Below are 21,606 nucleotides of genomic sequence, written 5' to 3'. Positions count from 1 at the left end.
TCCCTCACTTCCTTCCAAGGTCACCTGTCAGGGAAGCCTTCCCTGACCATCTTCTTCATCACTCTCTGTCCTTTCCCTGCTTTTTCTTCTTCTTAGCACTTACTACCACCTAATAGCTGTTGATTTCTTTACTGTCTACCTCTTTCAGTTAGAATACTAGTTCCATGAGAGCAGAGTCTTTGTTTTGTTCACCACCATATCTCCTAGGCTCTAAAACAGTGCCTGGCACATAGCAGCTGCTCGATAAACATTAGTTAAATGAATATGAAATATTCTATCATTATTATCAGAATGATACAGCAAAGTCCTAGAGGTGTAAATCACCTCAGCTTAAATTTTATCTTTACATGAACATTATTTATCCTTTATTCCCGATTACACCTCAAATTTCAACCTCCCTGTAACACCTTCCTGGACCATTTCAGTAGGAATGTCCATCTCCCTCTTTTTGGTGAAGAAAATTGGCCCTGAGCTAACATCTGTTGCCAATCTTCCTCTTTTTGCTGAGGAAGACTGGCTCTGAGCTAACATTTGTGCCCATCCTCCTCTATTTTGTATGTGGGATGCCGCCACAGCATGGCTTGATGAGCGGTGTGTCAGTCCATGCCCAGGATTCGAACCTGCGAACCCTGGGCTCCCGAAGCGGAGCGCACAAACTTAAAACACTACGCCTCTGGGCCGGCCCCTCCACCTCCTTCTTCTGGACTCCGTGGCACAAGTCCTCTGCATACTTTGGCTCTAAATTATGCAATGCCTTGTGACATGCATCTACCCTGTGGTATCTCCTCTCCTCTTCCTCTGGAACTTACAAAAAAAATCACATATATATATACACACACACACACCTTTTTTAACTTTTCACCCTTTTGTCTGGCCACCTAGATTGTAAGCACCAAGTACCTTAAGGTCAGGGAACTTGACGTATTTTTTAGAAGGTAACTTAGAAATCATCCTGTACAAACTTTATTTTACAACTAAGGAAGCAGAAGCCCAAAAAGAAGGGATTTTCCCAGAAACATACAGCTAGTTGAAGGCAGGGGGCTAAATCAATGATGATTTGAATACCTGTGTGACATGGAGCGTTAGAACTGCGACAATGAGAATGCACAAAGTGAAAAATAAATAAAGATCCCCAAAAACACAGAGTGAAAAAAGGATTCTCTGTGGGATAGTTCTAAGTTGCCCATTTGTACCCAAAGGACCTAATCCACTCCTTCCTCTGCATACTCCAAAGTCCCCATACACTGCTCCATTTCCAAATAGTACTATCCTTAGCCAATTTGAAGGCAACCAGCAAATAATGGGCCCCAGGAGGAAAGAGGGGGGTAAGAGAGGCAGAGTCTCACTATTAACCATGATTGACAGAAACAATACATGAACACATAGATATATATGCACACGCCAAGCGGAACATGCTCACTAGCACCCACATCCACTCTTCTCTCCTTATCATCCAATGTTAACCCACCTCACCTGAAGTCTCCCCATATTCTCTCTCTTTTCTCCATGGCCCTGAGTTTTACTTCTCACAATCCCTCTGTCTGACAGAGTTCTAATGGAGAACAAAAGCAGGCCAACAAAACAAAAGAATTCAAAAATAAACACCAAGAGGGTCACTTTACCCAAATCAACACAAGTAACAGAGTGGCCTCTGCCAGGAGACCAAGAAGAACACAGCAAACATGCCAGGCTTCCATAGAGCTCCCTCTCTAACACAGGAAGTCAGGCAGAGCCTTCCAGAGCAGGGAGCAGAGCACAGGAAGTCTTTTAGCGCTGCAGAGATTTCCAAGAGCGGTGTAATGGAGAGAGCACAGGAGTAGGAATTAGAAGACTCGGCTTCTAGTTCTAGTTTTACTACCAGCTCACTGGGTAGTCTTTGGCAAGTCACTAGTCTTCTCTGGACTTTGCATTCCCCCTCTAAAAAAGGAGGTGGTTAAAACATTTGGGGACTTGAATCCCCTCCAAAAACAAACCAAAAAGATGATGACAACTCTTGCCTTTCCCCCACCAAAAAGTGCACGTAAACTATTTTTGCACAAGAATCTTCCAAGTCTATCCAGGCTAAGAACCCCTGGAAAAGATGAGGTCTCTGGTCTCTTCTGTCTCTAACATTCTCTGATTTGAAGAATTAGGCAGATGTCTACACAATTGCTGGTAGGTGAGCCCCACCACTTCATAGCAAGTATTTTCTGAACAGAGATCAAATCCTAAAATCTACAAAGGTTTCACGCTCTTCCTCAAACTACAAAGTCAACTGACATCATAACTCCGTTTCCCATTCCCTGCCCAATCAACCAGATCATGCTTGGGTTCACGACTCAGAATCCAGTCCTCTAACAGCCCTATAAATTTTCTTTTACACCCCAGGACATTAAAGAGCTGGGCTAAGATACAACTGGCACAGTACAGGAGGGGCATGTTCTGTGTCTCTCTTCAGACTCATTAGCAGGCTCCATAAAGTTAATGAGACCGAGCACCACGGTGTCCCCACAGCACTACCCAACTCCTTGTACTTCCCACCCTCCTCTGTAACTAATTTAACCCACAATCTAAGCCACATCCCCTTTGGGCTCTCGAGGAGTTTTCTCGCTTTCCACGCCTCTCCTTTATATGCCGCTCCTTCCCCATGCCAGCGGGTGTCGAGAGTGCCAAAGGTACTCCTCCTTCTTGGGAGGTTTCCCACCACTGTCCCCCCGTCCTCCACTCAGTCCCGCGCCTCTCTGGGCAACAGACCCAGGATCTCCCGGCTTCCACTCCCCGCCAAGTAACCCAGGAAGGGTTGGGACAAATGGAATCCATCTCAACCATGTTCGATTTCCCCCCAAAACCCAGTCACGCGTCGTGCCCCTCGTCCTCTCTGGAATCAGGACCCTGGCGGGCACACCGGGGTCCCTGCACCCTCTGCCTCCACGCCGGAGGGCGCCCCACCTCCCAACCAGGCCCCGACCCGCCCCTCCCACCTCCGAGCCGGGACCCCGGGAAGCCCGCCCCCGTCCAGCCCCGGAGCCCCGCGCCACCCTCACGGCCCCGGCCGCACCCCCGCGGTCACCTGCATCCCGCCGCCGCCGTCGGCCGCCGCCTCCTCGGTGCGCGGCCGCTTGCTCAGGCCGGGCTCGGCTCCGTCTCCTCCCGCTCCGGGCGCCGGCAGCTCCAGCTCCGACTCCCGCTTCATCCCCCGGGCAGCGGCGCCGGGCCCGAGCTGAGGCGGCTGCTGCGGCTGGGCGCCTTCCGCCATCCGCCCGCGCCCCCCTCGCCTCCGGGAGCCGGGCGACCCGCGACAGGCCACCTCCCCCTGGGCCTCGGCCCCGACTGTCGCGACAGGCGGCCGCGCGCCTGCCCCCGCCCCCGCCTGCGTGCGTGCGTGCGCGCGCGCGCGGGCCCGGCGCCCCTCCGCGCTCGGCGGTCGCCGCTCGTCGCTCGCCGGCTCCTCGGCTCCGGGCCGCCGGCGGGTCGCGACGGGCTCTCGCTCGCGCCCCACGCGCACACGCGGCCCCCGGCCCGCCCGCCGCGCGCCCCGCCTCTCGCCCTCACGGAGCCCGCCCGCCCGCGCTGGCTCCCTCACACCGGCCCTCACCCCACGCCGGCCGAGGGAGGAAGGGGGCGGTCCCGCTCCCGAGGCGTGGGGAGGGGTGTTGATGTGGGGGGAGGAGGGGCCCGAGGCAGGACCGAGCTGACTGGCCGGGATCCTCCGACCCGCCACTCTGGCAGCACCGGGAAGGCGGGGAGAGAGAAAGGACGAGGGAGGGACCGGGATCTGGGACTCCAGCCCGCGCCGGAGGCGGTGGCGGGGCGGGAGGGGGAGTGAGGGGGCGGGGCCAGCGCCCCTCGGCCATCTCCGCCGCCTCCGCTCCGGGCGCCCGAAAGAGGCCGGGAAGAGATCGGGAGAGTTCGGGAATCTCCGGCACGGGCGACGGATTGTCTTGGAGGCCTGGCGCCGCCGGAGTTCCAGCCAGCGCGGAGGGGGCGGGGTCTGTTTCCTTTAAGGGCGGGGCCGCAGCCTGCGGCGGGCGGAGCTTGAGAGGCCTGAGGGCAGGGTGGCAGAGTTGTACGGAGTTCAAGGGCCACGTTGGTTTCAGGCGAAGGAAGAGGCTCTCTGTGGGAGGGAACTCTGCCTGTTCCTTCTCCCGCAGAAGAATGGGGATCTCCGGTTGGAAGGTCCAGGAATGAAGCCACCACTACATGGCTCTCCTCATTTCTGAAAGCTTTTACTCTAATCATAATTATTATTATCATCACATTCCTGATCATCTTAATAATACCTGATGTTTGTAGGAGCTTTACGGTTTACACAGTGCGTTCACAGACCCGTTTTGAAGCTGATGGTATAGATACCAGGGTCTCCGTTTCACTAATGATGTACCTGAAGCTTAGTTAAGTCCGGCAGCTGAAAAGTGGCAGATCCAGATCTCAGGACACCAGATCATATTCTTTTTCTCTACATCTTGCTGCCTGTACAGCTTATCAACTTCATGCAAGTAGAGATGTTCGTGTAATAGCTTCTGTCTCCTACCAGACTGTAAGGACCAAGAGGGCATCTGTTTTCTCTGGGTTCCGCATTGTTCCCTGTACTTTATAGGGAGATATGATGTTGCATGAGCCACTTGGGTTCTACTAACTAGCTTACACGAGTTACTTCATCTCTTTGAACCCCTGCTGCATCATTTGAAAAATGAGGAGATGGTTCAGATCAGTGGTTCACTACCAGGGATGATTTTGCCCCCTTCCCTCTCCCTCTCCCCCCAAAAATGTCTCCAGGCTGGAGGTTGCTGCCAGCATCTAGTGGGTAGAGGCCAGAAATGTTGTTCACTAGCCTGTGATGAACAGGGCAGTCCCCACAACAGTTATCCAGCCCCAAATGTCAATAGTGCTGAGGTTGAGAAACCCTGGGTTAGATGATTTCTAGGGCCATTTCCAGATGGGTCAACAATTTGTCTTTTGAACTTGGATTTAACCTGACTGGTGCTGGAACAGTACAGTGGTAAAGATCCCTGCTTTGGAGTCAGACCAAGCCAGGTTTGAATCCAAGCTTTACCACCTGCTATGTGATGTTGGACCAGTGATGAGTTAGGAATTTCTATATAGAAGGGGTTTAGGGCCTGCAGGCTAGTTGGAAAGGAAGACAAGAGGATTTGTCTTGAAGCTGAGTTTTCATAGTGAGCACGCTGTTTTTACCTAGGCTGTGTTATAGATCAATAAAAATAGCCAAGTTTTAGCTCTGCCGCTTACAAGTCATGGTGCCTTGTGAAAGCTACTTAGCCTCTCTATGCCTCAGTTTCTTCATCTGAAAATTAGGATAATAATAGTACTTTCCTGAAAGGATTGTTTGAGGATATCTAAGAATATCATTATCACTACTATTGGGTTTTTGAATTACATAAGGTGGCTTCTGTGGGGCTGCTAGAGATTAGGATGGGCAGACAAAGCTCCCCAAGTCACCCTTTGCTGCAACCACTATGTGGGGCAAATCATTTATTTTCACTAAGCCTTATATTCCTTGTCGGTAAGATGACAATAATAGTCACAGTATTGTTCTAAGGATTAAATGGGACAAAATAAAGCGCTTAGCACAGCACCTAACATATAGTAACTGCTTAATAAGTGGTAAATATTTATCATCTAATGTGTTTAATGATAGTAAGCTACTGGTTAGGGGGCAATGCAGTGGAAAGAGAAGCCCAGGCATCTCTTAATCTGCTGTTTGGGCCAGTAAGTTGGAAGTCCAAGTGCCTGCAAGCTTGTTCTTCAGCTGAATTAGGCAGCCCCAGCTGAAGTCAGGAGTCCCTGTGGGCAGTACCCCACAGCAGATGGGCTTGATTCTGTCCAACCAAGCATCATGGCTTTGAAGAAAAATCAGGATTTTCCAGGTGGCCTACAGAACAACAATGACTTTTTTTTTTAACCTAAGGACATCAGTGGTTGGTTTTCTAAAAATTTTACATTCCAAACTAGTGTCTTAAGAATTCTCCTCTCCTCCCTACCTGCCTTGCCAAAATACTGGAATCCAACTGGTCCTTTTTGGGCTGCTCCATGACCCAGCAAGAGATGATATTTGGGGTCGGGACTGCTTGTGACTCAAATTATTGTTACTCAAGTAGCACACATGTCCCTAAGAAATAGAGCGATGGGATATAGCAATGTTTGAATGACCAGGCAGAACAAAGAAAAACTGGACCCTGCCCTGTAAACAAGCTTTAAGCACTTAGGGAGAGAGAGCATAGAAGCCTATGAATAGTAGAAGAGGCCAAATGTGCCCATGGCACAAAGATCAGGGTCATTGCTTTCACATACTTCTGCAGCTACCTGTTTGGGAACAGGTGGTTATAAAACATCACAGAGGAGGAGGACAATTGAATATTTTCCTAGAAAGAATTTTTAGCTACAGAAACTACTGAAGTCCTAACATTTATTCATTTCTCCATTTGACAAACCATGGGCACCAGTCTGGGGTACCAAGGTGAATAAAATTGATTCCTAGCACCGAGAAGCTCACAGTCTAGGGAAGGGATGATCAAATAAAAAGACAATTGTAATGCATCATGATCAGGAGGTCATCTCTCTTAGTGGACAGGAGCATGGAATCTGGTGTCAAGTAGACATGGTTTTGAGTCTAACTTGGCCATCTGTCTGACCTTGGACAAGATCATTAGCATTCTAAGGCCCAGTTTCTTCATTTGTGTGACAAGCACTGGTAGTTCCCAATGTAGTATCCATTCTCCTCTAATTCCTTACTAGCAGAACCCCAATTTTGTTCAGGGCACAAATCTGCCCAGCTTTAATAAGAGGGAAAAAAAAAAGAATTCTCGGGCTCCCTGGCAGCTAAGGGTGGCTATGTAACCCCATTCTGGCCAGTGAGATGTAGGTAGGGGACAGCATTCCTTCCCAACTAGTAAGACAAAACCACAAGAAGAAAAGGCACTCTGCCCTTCATCCTTTGCCCTTTGTCTCTAGCCTTCCTCCCTCCTGGAACACAGATTGGGAAAACAGCAGACGTCTTGTGTCCACAGTAACAAAAGCTACGTTCTAGGAATGGTATTGTGGAGCCACCATACCAGCCCTAGCCCGTCTACCTCTAATGTATTGTTATTTGAGCAAAATAAGTTCCCATTTGGTGAAGCCTCTGTGGACAGGTTTCTACATGCAGCCAAACTCAACTCCTGCCTGATACAATCTGTAAACCGAGGATTATCATAGTATGGCCCCTGGGGTTCTTCTGAGCGTTGAATAATGCATGCAAAGCACTTAGCATGACACCTGGCTCATAGACACACTCAATAAATGGTAACTTAGACCTTTTTACTACTATTATTACTCCTATTATGTTTATTAATATGACTATTCTATGTGCCACAAGCTATAGGAGCTATAGGAAGATGGAGCTCCCCGTGCCGGAGGGAGACAGGACAAGCTTCACCCAGAATGTTATGTTTGATCTGGGTCTTTAAAAATGAGGGGGAGTTTCCCAGGATATGGTTTCTGATAAAAAGTGAGCAAGTTCTTGTGTGCCTGCGAGGGCTTAGGAGGAGTTCAGCACTGTTCACCAGGAGAAACCCCGATAAAGACCCCTAGCACGGGGTTTGGAGTCAGGACCAGCTGTGGTCCCCAAACTGAGACTGAGAGGTGAGTGGGTGCTGGAGCACCTAGCCACAGGGCTATTATGGGACCTTAGGAGATAATAGATCTTATGACAGATCTAGTCAAAAGCCAGTCATTGTTAACCCAGTACTCTGGTTACCAGCAGCCATCAGACAAGCTGGTGGTACAAATCTTTGTATCTATAAGCTCTTTGAGAAAATGAGCACTTTCTTAATCCCTTACTCAATTTCTGTTTCCCTAACATTGCGAACAGAGCTTGACACAAAATATGTGGCTATTCCAACAATCCTGAAAATATTCAAAAAGTCAACCCTATATCTCTCATGGCCCCTGGAAGAACAGATAAAGACCCAGAGCAGAGCAGATGATCTTAGAAATGCTATCTTAACCATGCCCTCTTCTAAATAAAGAAGAGTGCATTCAGGGCCTGAGTCCTTCCCCCAAATGTATCATCTCTCTAATCAGCGAGAGAAGAGCAGATATAAATAGAAGAGAGCATTTTCTACTCCAAAGCTTTCTTTTCCCAAAAAAGAAAGGCGGAGAATACCCTTGATAATTCATCGGCCAGAGGAAGTGGAAGCCACTCCTGCCATGTGGCTGGCTGATCCAGGAGCAGATACAGAGCCCCATGAGAAACTGAGTTCAGCCAAAGAGGACCCTGTGATGTTTAAGCCTCATTAGGACTATAAAGCCAGCTGCTCTGACACAAACCCCGCTATTGACTTTGACCTCTCTTTCCTACCTCCCTCTGCTCATGGCGTTATTGAACCTGGGTTTTTCCTATAGGCCAGAACCTTGCCAACCCTTTTGCCCTTCACATAATGTGTTTGTCTGGTTTCTATTTCTGTAGTTTGATGAAGGATGATAGCAGGGTATTGAGTTGTTGTTTTTCATTTAGTGCCGTCACCGCCCTCACCCTGGCCCCTGGCCCCCACCCTGCTCTCAAGTCAAGTTTTCATTGTCTGTTTTGTGCTTTGTCCTCGGTTTTTCTTGCTTCCTTACAGAATGGAGGAAGGTGTTTTATTTTATTGTATTTTCCAGGCCCTGGTATACATAACCTGGTGTATCCATCTTTCCTGCAAAGAATCATGATGTTTTAAAAGTGGAAATGACCTCAGAAGGGAAAGGCAGGGAAGGTTCAGATATTTACAGAGCCCCTAATGCATGCCAGGCCCTGAACTGGGAGCTTGTTTTGCATTGAATCCTCACAATGCGTCCGGGAAGGAGGTAGTGTTACATCTCATTTTACAGATGAGAAAACTGAGATCCAGAGAGGTGACAGGACAGGCTCAAGGTCACACAGATGGTTACTGACAAAGGAACTCCCATCCCCCTACTCCAGGTCCACTGGCCCTTCCATGTCTCACCCTGTCCTTGGGGACTTTTTAGGGTGTTTTAGTTTGCGTGGGTATAAATCTCACGGGGAAGGGGGAACAAGAAAAGTTTAACTTTAGAACATAAGTATCTTGATCCTGCATTCCGCCCCGGGCACAAGCTCCTGGACCTTTGTTGCATCAAGGCATTGGGTCTTCTTTGTCCCTTCTAGCACCTGCTCGGGTATCTTCCTCTGAGTCCCTGTCTGGCTGTCGGTATCCATCCTGGCTGGCCTCCACTGAGCTGCCCTGTGTGCTCCTCAGTCACTGATCCCCCCAGAGTGCAACTTAATGAGGGCCTCTCCAGGGAAGGCTCTGTCTTATTGGCTTCACACCTCTGCCAAGGGCATGGGGAAACCCTGGCTGCTCCTACACAGCTGCAGGGCCTTGGAGTCTCTAAGAGGCTACCTTTGGCCCCTGCTGTGTAGACACATGAGGAGGCATCCCCACTCCTCATATGCTTGCTGGAGGGGAACGCTACAAATGTGCCCCCTCCAGGGCCTCCGACGGGAGGTGAGGCTCAGCCACCTCTCAGTCCAGATGCCCCTCCCACCTGGAGCTCTGTTTCTCCCTCTCTCCTCCCAGAGGCTCCAACTAGGAGGAGGCAGGAGGCAGGGGTCCTCCAGAGACCCACTGGAGGCTGCAGCTCTGTTGTTCTCTGTGGCTTGCCTCTCGCTCTCTCCTCAGCCCTTGCCACGTCTGCCTTTCCTGGGTGGCGGGGGGGGGGGGGGGGTGTGTGAGACTGGTCCCAGCTGATTCTGCTTCTGGGAAAAATCTCTAAATTTTGTAGGGTGTAGATTTCATGACCAGAGTCATGCAGAGTTTAGACTTTGGGAGTCAAAAATACCAGGCTTTCAAAACGCAGAGACTGTTCTCTCAAGCCAGCGAGTTTCAAAAGTCTATTTTGAAATTCACAAGCTGAGTCCTGACTCTCCTTTCTCTTTGCATTTTCACTGTAACAGCTTTATTCCTGAGGGGAAGGGAGGGTGGGAATTCTGGAAGATACCTGGGAAAGGGAGGAAGACAGAACATAAGTTAATATTTCTGTGGCAAAGACGATCTCTACACCGTTTCTTCCTCCTGCGAACACAGGGAGACAGTTCTCAGCTTCCTTCGCAGTCAGGATGGGGACGTGTGACAACGTTCTGACCAATGGAATATGGGTAAAAGTGATAGAGGGCACTTTCAGGCCTGGCCCCTAAAAACATCCCTGCCCATCCTCTAGCCGTCTCTTTCCTCCTAACAGCAGCTGTGGAGACCGTGAGCTAAAAACAGTAACCTCACAAGCGGAAAGGGGCCTGGATGCCTGAGTCATCAGCTGGAGGAGAGATGGGTAGGAAGCTGCCCCGCACACAGGCAACAGACTGTGATGTGAGCAGGAAATGAATCTTCATTGTGTGAACCACTGAGGTTTAGGTTTGTGGGGGTGTGTTTTACAGCAGTTTACGTGACTTACTCTGACCAGTAAAATACCTAAATACTGTTCTTCCTCATCATCAACAAATAAAAGATCAGATATTGGGAATCAGAACCTTGACCATTTTGATTAAAATCTATGAGATTGAAGGTGCATTAAATGACACCAATTCTAAGAAAATACTAAGCATTAACTTTGGACAATATTCAAAGCTTGATGTTGAAGGAGAGTGATGGGAAAGAAAAGAAGAATGACATCTCCAATCTCTTCTTTCAACCAGCCTGACATAATACCTGGCATATTGAGATGCTTAATACGTAATGATTGCATGAATGAAAAATCCGTTAACCTATCAACCCTGATTAAACCCGAGACATTTACTATTTTAGGCTTTATGTGGAAGAGCAAAGGAGGTAGAGATGAAGAAAAGAGAAGAAGAAAAGATAGTAGGAAATGGTGAGAAGATGAGATGGAAATAATTTTCCAGAAGGCATGCATCCTTCCCCATTCTCACCTTTGTGACTTAAAACAGCACTTATCAGCCAGAACCCCCTGGAATTTTGCACTCTACATGCTCACCAACACACAAAGGTAAGGTTACAATTCATGTTTATTATTGATATTAACATACAAAATGAAGCTGAGCGTGGAAAATGCCACGAAGAGAGGTTGGCCGAAGTCAATGAGTTGGAAAAAAACATTCTATCCCGAGGACTTGGAATCATGCAGAAAGACGTTTGGGGTTTGAAGGGGCTCAATAAATAGCACTTCTCTTCCCTATCGAGTCAGGATCCGATGTAGAGACAGACACCAAAGGCATAGAGAGGACATAAAAATGTTTGATTTATTACTGATAAACGCTAGGTTTGAGCGTGCAGCCAAAGGGATGTGGCGTGAACCTCCGTTCTTGAATTACACAGACTCAACCACTGAGCCACTGGCCTAGCTGGAGAGCCACAAGCTGCCCCCAGCAGGGATAGGGTCCCTCCTGCACGGCAGAAAGCTAAGCAGAAATCCCCCTCTCAGAGTCAAGCCGACTTGAAGAAAGAGTAAGGAAGGAGCTGAGCCCAGCCATGTCTACTTCTTCTTCCCAAATCACCAATCAGATAAGTCACTCCTCTGTCAGTTAGCTTTGGCTAGGGTCCGTGGCAAGAACAAACACCTCTAAATTCTCAGTGGCTTACAACCACAAAGATTTCTTGTTCACATATCTGTTGTGGGTTGGCTGTATGCCGTCTTCACTCTGGGACGCAGGCGGAGGGATTGGTCCATATCCTGGTCATTACTGGTCTGTGGCAGAAGGAAAGGGTGGAGGGTGGTGGACCACATGATGGAAGGGGCACACCTCTATTCTCCTCTCATTCTATTGGCTAAAGCAAGTTACATGGCCAAGCCTGCCTTCGATGGGGTGGGGATGTCTAATCCTCCGGAAGGGAGAGACAGTGAATATTTTGAAATAATAATACAATTTACTACACTCCTTCTCCCAGGGGGGAAATGAAGATGTGGGATTCACTTTTCCCAATCTGTACCCAAAGGCCAAAGGAGAAGTAGCAGATGCTGTTATTGCCATACGCATATCCCCTTGGCCTACGGTGGAAGTCACCCATGGGTTCCCACACATTCCACACATGTCACCTGCTTCCTAACTCGGACACCTGCCAGAAGGGCTTTCTCTGGCTGCAGGAGCATGCTTGGCCCATGGAGCCAAGGGTTCCAGGAGCACCCCCAAGAGCACACTTAACCAAGGAGGGGTAGAAGTTGGTGTATAAAGTTCCCATCTTCCTCACCTCTTAGTGGGACAATTATGACGTATTTCTACACCATCTCTCAGAGGACCCACAATGGGAATGAACCCCAGTTGCCCACAATGGTAACTGGCTCATAAATGTACCTTTTCCTCTCTTTTCTTTCTTCCCTGTCTTCCTTCTCCACTGCCTCACTGTGCTTCCTGGGACCACGACCCAAATAAACCATTGCACTTCAATTCCTGGATCAGGGTGTGTTTTGAAGAAACTCAACTACAAGAAGCATGGAAGATTCTCCTATCAAAGACCTATTTCCTAATCTCTCATCGTTCTCCAGCAGTTCTTCTTCTGCCTGCTCAGATTCACAGCACAAAACAGACAGTGTGGATGCAAAATTAATCTTAATCAATAACTAACACCTTCCTTTCAGCCGGAACCTCCACCTTCAATTTGCCAAATTGGTCAATTTGCCAAAATGACCAACACAAGGGGAAAGAGGAGAGGGACCCTCTGTGTGGTCTCTAGGCCTTTTAGAAAACATGGAGTTGTTCCTTTGGCCAAATATACACGAATCTACAAGAAAGGTGATGCTGTAGACAACCAGGGAATGGGCGCTGTTCAAAAAGGAATGCCCAACAAATGTTACCATGCAAAACAGGAAGAGTCCACAATGTTACCCAGCATGCTGCTGGCATCAAACAAGTGAAGGGCAAGAGTCTTGCCAAGAGAATTAGTGTACATTTTGAGCATATTCAGCACTCTAAGAGCCGAGATAGCTCCCTGAAATGTGTGAAGGAAAATGATCAGAAAAAGAAGGAAGCCAAAGAGAAAGTACTTGGATCAACTGAAGCACCAGCCTGCTCCTCCCAGAGAAGCAGACTTTGTGAGAACCAATGGAAAGGAGCCTGAGCTGCTGCAACCCTTTCCCTATGAATTCATGGCATCATAGTTATAGATAGATAAATAAATAAATAAATAACAGACCTCTGGACTGCAAAAAATAAATAAATAAAATAACTAACATTTATATACTACGCACTTTCCTATACTGAACCTCACTATTTAATTCTCAAAATAACCGTGTGAGGTTGGTATCATTACCATCCCTATTTTGTGGATGAGGAAACTGAGGCTCGGAGAGGAGTCTCCTCTAGGCACTGATGCCTCTGGCCATCTAGTGCCAGCTCCCCCAGCACTGGGGAGGCTTCTGGCTGCTTGTCAAACCACCTTGACTTTGTGGCCATCACTACTGGTGTCAGCCCGTCTCCCCCTTAGACCTCTTGGTGCCTCTCTTTCTTCCCAGCCTGTAATTTAGGATTTCTCAATGTCCCTTTGTATCCATCGTCATGCCTCATACACCGTTCATTCACATTCAACAAAGTTGAGCGGTTCCTAAGTGGCGGGATTGTTGGAGGCTCAGGGAGTATGACAGTGAAGACAGATCAGGTCCCTGCTCTCATAGAACTTATTTTCTGTTGACGAGAGAGGAAAAATAAGCAATACAAATGTTAGGTGGTGATAGGTGCTAATCAGAAGAGGGTAATGGGATTGAAGGGCAGTGGGTGACCATTTTTCATTTAACTTCATTTCATTTCATTTTTCAAGGCTTCTCTGAGGGTCACTTTTAAGCTAAGAGCTGAATAACAAGAACGTGCCAGGCCTGGAAAGATACGGGGGAAGAACGTTCCACACAGAGAGAGCATACAGGAAGGCCCTAAAGAGAGTACTGGCTTGAGGAGCTAAAACTAGGAGGGTGTTGATAATGACACTCGCCTTCAGGTGATCCACATTTATTACAGGCAGGCCACACTGAGTCCTGTGCTTCGAAGACTCAGTACAAAGAGGGTGGGCTCCCAGCTTGATCTCCCTCACAACCCCTCCTCACCCCCTGTCTATTTTAGCTTATCCTCTCTCCACACTGCTGTGACTCTGGAATCTGCACCCACTCCCAACCTCGGTGAGATGAATGCTCCTTCAAGACCCCACTGTGGCACTGTAGCACATCCACCACATTGTACTGGAATTCGACATCAGCTCTCTGCCTCCTGCCTAAACAGGGGCTCCAAGGGAGCTGGAATCTCTCTCTCTCCTTCTCTCTCTCCTCCCCTCTAGCCTTTAGGAAAGTGTAGGACACACAGTAGATGTGCTAAGCATGCTCTCTTAGCACTTTGCAACAGTTCCAGTGAAGTATTTAGCATATTGTTACTTATTAACATGTCTATCTTCCCCTCTGACTGCACATCAGGGGCGACAAATTCAAGTGCCCACAGGGGCCAGGCAGAGAAGGCACATGTCTGTAGCAAGTGATGGCAAGTGGGGGGTAATGGCAAACTAATTTTCATGTAATTCTGGAAGTTTGGATTTTTACATGATATCTACAGATATTTAAAATGTTGGCAGTTAATTATTTGGAAAATTTAAATAAGCCTTCAAGTGCATTTTAAGTGCATTTAAAATAAAATGCATCATAAGTGCCTTGTATTCATAATGGTATTCTCAGTATCTCACATAACGAATGACAAATAATAGCTGCTCAATAATATTTGTTGAATGAATGAATGAATAAAACAAGATTTATGGGAATTAATCAGACCAGCTCTTCTCACTGGAGTCCATCTAAGACTTAAATTGTCATCATTTGGCTCAGCCAAAATTGGGTTCCAGATGAAATGTATGGTAGGCTTGGTTTTCTTTGTTACATCATGTGATGGGATTCCAGTTTGTTTTCTTTATTGCTCCACTATCCCAAATGACTCCAGTGGCCCTAGGGTTTTCTGGGCAGGAGATCAAATGTCTCCAAAGCAGCCTAATTTCCACAGGTGGCTCAGCTGGGTTCATACACTAATCAGACAGATAACTCATGACGAAGTGCTCAGAATCCAGAAATGTTGCATTGACATTAGTAGAATCGCAGAATGTTAATGCTGGAAGCACTCTTCGCCATGACCTAGGGACTAGTTGCATAGCTCCCATTAGCAGAGGAAGAAACTGACTTGGAAAGTGACCCCCTCAAGATCACATGATTCTTGGACCCGAGCCATCTCTCCTCCTCTCACTGATTTCTTTGGCTCTGCTCAGAGGGGAGCCATATGTACTCATCTCTCACCATTTCTAAGGCAGTGACCAGTCTTTGTGAGAAACACCCACCTGTGTCATAATGCCCTGCAGACTGGTCAACAGTGTGGGCTGGCTGTGGACTCTTCTTGGCCTAACACCAGGACTGCTGCCCTGAAAGCGTTTCTCGAGAAACAGAATCAGGCTGAAGGGCTTCTGGGAGATGTGATTCAAAGGGAGGGATGGGGTCTTTCCTATTTTGTGTCACCAGTAGCACTCAGCAGAGTCTTTCTGTGTAGCAGACACTAAGTACATGTTTGTCGAGTAGCGCCGACTATGTGCTGGGCATCGTTCTAAACAGTGGTTCTCAAAGCAGAGTTCTGGGTACTCCTGGAAGCTCCTGAGGCCCTGTCCAGGGGTCCTCAAGGTCAAAAATATTTTCACAACATTACCAAATGTTTTTTACCCTTTTCCCTCTCATCTCTCATGAGTGAACAGTGGAGTTTTCCAAAGGCTAAGTGATGCCTGTCGGCTTATAGAATGTGTGCTTGCGATCCTTGTGTTTTGAAAATTTCTCAGTTTTAATTTCAAATATGGTAAATGTCAATAGATACAACCCACATAACAAGTTTTTTGAAGTCTTATTTAAGAGCTATATTCAAGAGTGTAAAAGGGGTCTCAGAACCCAATATTTTGTGACCCACTATTCTAGAGGATGTAAGAAGCTAATAAATACCATGAAAAAAAGAAAAAGTAGAGAGGGATAAGAGGGACTGGGAGGGTCTGAGGATGGGGTCAGGTGATGGATGCAGGGGAAGGGTGGTAGCTTGTGGGAGGGGAGGGGCAGCTTGTGGTATTAAGTAGGGTGATACAAGTTTGGCCTAATTGAGAAATAAACCCACAAATCCAATATCTGATATGTCTGAGTTGCCATTTAAAATCTCCTCATTTATCCTAAATTTAAAAATTTTATTGTGAATCGAATTACAAATATATAAGAATCTATAATTATGTGTGTGCCATTTCAAGAAAGTGGTTAAGAAAGAAGATTGTTTCTGAAAGCTTAAAAATTCTGCTGTGAGCCCCTCCAAAGTAGCATCACTCTCCTCACAAAGGCAGCCCTAGTCTGAATTTTAAGTATTCCCTCCCACTTCTTTGCAGTTTTGCCATCTGCACATGGATATGCGTGTATCCATAAACAGTACATTGTTTCATTTTGGAACACTGAGAAGCAAGTTTAAGCCTTTGTAAGGAAGGGGCAATATCACTACTAATAGATGAAGTCTCCCAGGAGAAAGCGAACTGGACAGAGTGTGGGATGGCAGTGTGCCTCCAGCTGTTTACAAGGGCTGCTTCCAGGAAAGTCGGTGAGTGTTGTCAGGGCATCTGAAAGGGCTGCAGGGTGAACCATGTACTGCATGGCAGAGGTACGTTCATGGGGAAAGGGCCACTCTGCGTTGCTTTTGTTTTTGCTCCGTGACCTCAGTCTAGGTCTCAGGAATGGGTCAAAGCTGCACACTTATATGGAGATGAAACAATTGCAGGGCACCGTTGGGAGAGCAAAACCTCCACCAGCACCTGGTCAAGGCAAGTCAGATCTAGAAAAGAATCAGAGCTCTGCCTATCTGGGCATTCTCTTCTCCGAGCTGGGATCCTGGTGATAATACCCAAAACACGTCTGTCTATATGCTGAGTCCCAGGACTCTCTGGACTGGTTGAACTGGTTGCTCTCTGAGTCTGGAGAACGACTATCGCTCTGTACTAGATTTCCAGTTTACTGAACCCACATCTTCTTACTTAGTGACTGTCCCTGTTTGTTTTACTGGAGCTTCACCTTTAGTAGCTTGCTGAGAAAGGCTACACAGGAAAGTATTTGGGATCTTGGAATACCTGAGAATGTTTTTGTGAAAACTTCATACCCAGTTGACAGCTTGACTGAGACTAGAGTTCTAGATTAAAGATGATTTTCATTCAGACTTGTGAAGGCACTGGGTCATCTTCTAGCCCTCGGTGTTGCTATGAGAAGTTTGAAGCTATTCTAATTGTTTTTTTCTCTCTGGAAGATAGTAGTGTTTTCCTTTTTTTCCCTCACTGTTCTGAAATTTCAGTGCACCTTTATTTGGGTCTATTTTCATCCATCATGGGGCACTTGGCCCTTTCAGTTTGGAAACTTGCATTCTGCAGAATTTCTTAAGGTTTTCATGAACAATTTCCTCCCCTCCATCTTCTCTGTTCTCTTCTTCTGGAACTCCTACTATTCTGATGTTGGATCTCCTGATCTGGACTTCCATTTATTTTTCTTCTTTCCTGTCTTCAATTTCTTTGTCTTTTTGCTCTAATTTCTAAAGTGTCTCCTTATTCTAACCATCATATCTTTAATTTCTAAAGCTCTTTCTAAATCTTTGAATGTTTTCTAAAGGTATCCCATTTAGGTTCCAGTTCAGGAATGCAATGTTTTCTTTTCTCTCTGAAGACACAATGTTTTTTAAAAAACTCCCTGCACCTGTTCATTCCAGGTTGCTTTTATCCTGTTTGTTTTGGTCTCTGTCTTCCATGTTCAAGGTTTTTCTCAGATGTGAGCTATTCCTTAGCTCTATTGTCAATGAAATACTAAAAAGCTAACTGGAAGCTTTGAGCGCATGGGGACTGTCCACTTAGAGCTTCACAGCAGAGTGATCTGGGGGAATATTTGTTGGGAAACCCAGTATGTCAGTGCTTTTAAGTCTTTACTTGAAGCTAGATGTCTTCCAAACCCGTCTCTGGAGGGGAAGGGTTTAGTGGCCAGAGCTCAAGAAACCAACCTGAGGGGTGAGGGTTGGGGCAGTGGGGGTGTGGTGTTTCCACATTCAGCATTAAAATACATTTGTTCCTTTATCCCTCATTTTCTGTGCAATACCCATGTCCTCACTGTACCGGGCACACCACAATCCAGAGAAGCTCTGTTTTACCCTCTGCTGAAGTAATCTTCCAGACTTCTTCCAGCGTGGGGGAGGATCAGGTGCAGGGGAGTGTGGGGGAGTGTGGAGTGGGAGAGGGGCTCTAGGATCTAACTGCTTCCTAGAAAGCTCTCCCAGTGCTTCTTATTTTAGCACCCACCCCCCCCCCGCCTTCACTCCCGGAGGGGCCTGGTGCTGCCGGTTTCTTTGTCTTGGGCTAAGTCTGCTGTGTCAACTGGGTTTGTGCTCAGCCCTTCCCACCGGGCTTCTCTTGGCTTTCCCAGGCCTGCCAAATTAGTTACCACTGTCCTTCTCCTCTTGTGGCTGTGGTTTCCCATCCTGTTTTCTCAACATTGTGGGTTTATTTATTTTTTTAAAAATCTCTCTTCCAGAAGTCCTAGTGGGGTTTCAGGAAGGAGCAAAATTAGACGCATGTATCCAATCTGTTGTTGTAACCTGAACGCTACCCTAAAATTCTGAGATTCAATCTGCTCCTTAAAATTTGGCATGGGAGTTCTTCATAGAGTTATGGAAAATCATAAATTCAATAGATTATTATTCCGCAGACTTGGCTGCATGTGACCACACATGAGGCATTCTGCTGGAAGCTGTTTAGGACATGGTGACCTGTCTTCACGGATATCGGTTAAGCAGAAGAGGTGGACATACTCAATGGAACATGATACAAGTCCACAATCCCTCATCCTAAACCCTTGGAGGTCAAATGGGTTTTGGATTTCAGAACTTATCAGATTTTAGAAAGAGAATATGGGGCATATACCATTATTCTCATAGCATTCCGGTGGGGCCTGCGGCAACACCTGAGGTTCAAACACATTTATGTTGCTGCAGTGAAATGAATGGATATTCACATTTGATAGGGTTAAAAAAAAAAAAAAAAGGACTATAAATAGCCTCACATTGATCCAGAGCAGGTTTTAAAAACAGATGATTTAACAAACCAAAGTCCAGTTTTCAGTTTGGGGATTTCTGAGTCGTTGATAAGGCCGTGTGAACCTGTACAATGTATTAAGTTCTAAAAATGAAGTTTGTACAAAGTCCGGTGGGTATAGACTGGAGGGAGAGGGAAGGCTTCACAGAGGAGGTGATGTTTGAGCTGGACCTTGAAGAATGACTAGAGCTCCCCAGAAAGGAAAGGGAGTTCTGGGCAGAGTGAACAGCTCAAGCAAAGGCCCAGAAGTCTGAAGCATGAAAGAATGTCACTGTTCCCTGTTCCTGCAGAAAATGAGCAGCTAGGCAGCTTGGTCTGGGTTCTGGAGCCAGTTCTCTTTCCCCACAGGATGAATCCATTCTTTCCAGCTGAAGAATGAACTTCAGTATGGAAGGAATGGTATGAGAGATGGGGCTGAGGAGGTTGGCAAAGGCAGATCATGGAGAGCCATCTGGACCACACCAAGAAGTTGGGGTCTCACCCTGTAACACAGCATTTCTTAAAGTGTGGTCCCCAAACCTTTCAAGGAGTCCAAGAGGTCAAAAGCATTATCACAGTAACGCTAACACACTATTTGCTTTTCAAAACTTTGTTGACATAGGCAATGATGCAAAAGCAAGGTTGAGTAAAACTCTTGGCACCTTAGCGGGAATCAAGGGCCTAAACTGTACAGGTAGTTGTTATATGCTTCACTCACAGTTTACAAGAAAGAAAGCTTGCTTTACTTAAGAATCTCCTTGACAAAACAGTAAAATTATTATTTTTATTAAGACTTGACCCTTGTGACCGACAACAATTGGATTACTTGGGATGACCACGATGAAGTCTACTCCGGAAATGATAAACGATAATGTACACCTGAATTTTCACAATGTTATAAACCATTATTATCTCAATCAAGTTACTGGGAATAAAAAACATAAAAAAATAAAGAAATGTTTTCTTGTGAAAAAAACATATATAAATTTGGGAATGAAACAAAAAATAAAGAGTTGGCCCTTAAGTACATGACTTTCTAATATTCTGTATGCTGGAACGGGGTAGATGTCTAAAGCAATTCTGTTCAATATCAAGTTACCATGGTTACCTCTAGGAAAAGTCCTTGTGCCATTGTTTGAGTTGCAGGTGAAACCAGCCATTTTTCACGGAACATCATTCTCACTTGAAAGAACAACTGCCAAAATTATGATGATTCAGATTTGGGTATTTGGCAGGCATTTTCTCAAAAATGGATGTAGTGAGCCTGTCACTTCAGGGGAAAACAACTGACAGTGTTTGTTGCCAATGACAAAATTCAAGCTTTTGAGCAAAAATTAAAATGTTGGAAATTTCACATCATGGATTTGACAGCTTCCCAATACTAAAAGAATTTTCTGATGAGGTCAATGGTGATATCAGTGGTGATATTAACTAATGAGATTTTTCATTATCGTAATGAAATGTGTCAATGTTTCAAAGATTTGCATAAGTCAGTGACCCAATATTTTTCACAGGACCAACGCATGATGTTACAAAATCAAGCATGGATAAAAGATCTACTGAAAACGCAAGATAGATCAATGGATTTTAACGTAACAGAGTCAGAAAAGTTCATTGATATGGTTTCAGATTCCACATTGCAGCTAACCTTTAAGAAACTACCACTTGTTGAGTTTTGGTGTAGTATTAAAGAATATTCACACTATCTGGAAGGGCTATTAAAATACTCTTCCTTTTCCCAAGTACATATTTGTGTGAGGTCTGATTTTCTTCACAAACTTCCCCGAAACAATGTACTGCAACAGCTTGATTGTGGAAGCAAAGATGTGAGTCGAGCTATTTCTTATTTAAGCCAGACAACAAAAAGATTGGCAAAACTGTAAAACGATGCCACATCACTTACTGATTATTTTTGTTTTGGAAAATTTAGCTATTTTTCACAAAAATATTCACATGTAATGGGTTTATTATTTTCACTTTTTAATTACTAAATAAATATTTAAAATATTCTCACTTTTCGCTTCTAATATGGTAAATGTTGATAGATATAAACCACATAAACAAAAGTTGTTTGGGGTTCTCAATAACTGTTAAGACTGCAAAGAAGTCCTAAGACTAAAACGTTTGAGAACTATTGCTGCAGGCAAAGAGAAGTCAGTGGCAGATTTGAACAAGAGGAGAGAATTTGCTCTAGAAAGATCCTTCTAAAAGCAGTGTGGAAGCCACACTAGAGTGGAACCAGGTTGCAGGCAGATGCCCCAGTCAAGGAGCGAGGCGTGACGAGGAGGGAATGGAAGTGGCAATGGGGATGGGAGAGGAAAGGATTTTTGCAAGGAACATTCCAGAAGTAGAAATGCTGAGACTTGTTGATTATCCGCTTACCCTCACCCACCCCTTGCTCCCACCACAGAGAGCACCACTTTCATCTATATTCCTCTTAGTCTCGGCTGCTCTGTCTAATGCACATCAAGCTTAATGTGTCCCCAAATAGACTCCTGATTTCCCCCAACCCAAACCTGCTCCTTACAGTCTTCCCATCTTGATAAGTAACAGC

At 46.2% G+C, this 21,606-nt stretch overlaps 1 protein-coding gene and 1 pseudogene across 6 annotated transcripts in view; one reads left to right on the top strand and one right to left on the bottom strand.

Annotated features, from left to right (window-relative positions):
- Nucleotides 1-3,687, bottom strand: part of RBFOX2 (RNA binding fox-1 homolog 2) — a 267,307-nt gene extending 263,620 nt beyond the window's left edge. For 2 of the 6 annotated variants that reach the window (XM_058568454.1, XM_058568455.1), the window contains exon 1: nt 3,050-3,687. In XM_058568454.1, coding sequence (XP_058424437.1) covers nt 3,050-3,235 — 186 coding nt within the window. In that variant the 5' untranslated portion in view covers nt 3,236-3,687. The remainder of the gene's footprint in view (nt 1-3,049) is intronic. The other 4 variants (XM_058568453.1, XM_058568456.1, XM_058568451.1 and 1 more) reach the window with 2 other exon arrangements.
- Nucleotides 3,688-12,603: 8,916 nt separating this feature from the next.
- LOC131421430 (large ribosomal subunit protein eL21-like) lies at nt 12,604-13,080 on the top strand (annotated as a pseudogene).
- The last annotated feature ends 8,526 nt before the right edge of the window (nt 13,081-21,606 follow it).

The sequence above is a fragment of the Diceros bicornis genome, chromosome 25 (genome assembly GCF_020826845.1).
Source record: "Diceros bicornis minor isolate mBicDic1 chromosome 25, mDicBic1.mat.cur, whole genome shotgun sequence".
Taxonomy (NCBI): domain Eukaryota; kingdom Metazoa; phylum Chordata; class Mammalia; order Perissodactyla; family Rhinocerotidae; genus Diceros; species Diceros bicornis.
The sequence above is the reverse complement of the archived record's forward strand: the minus strand, read 5'-3'. Positions and strand labels throughout refer to the sequence as shown.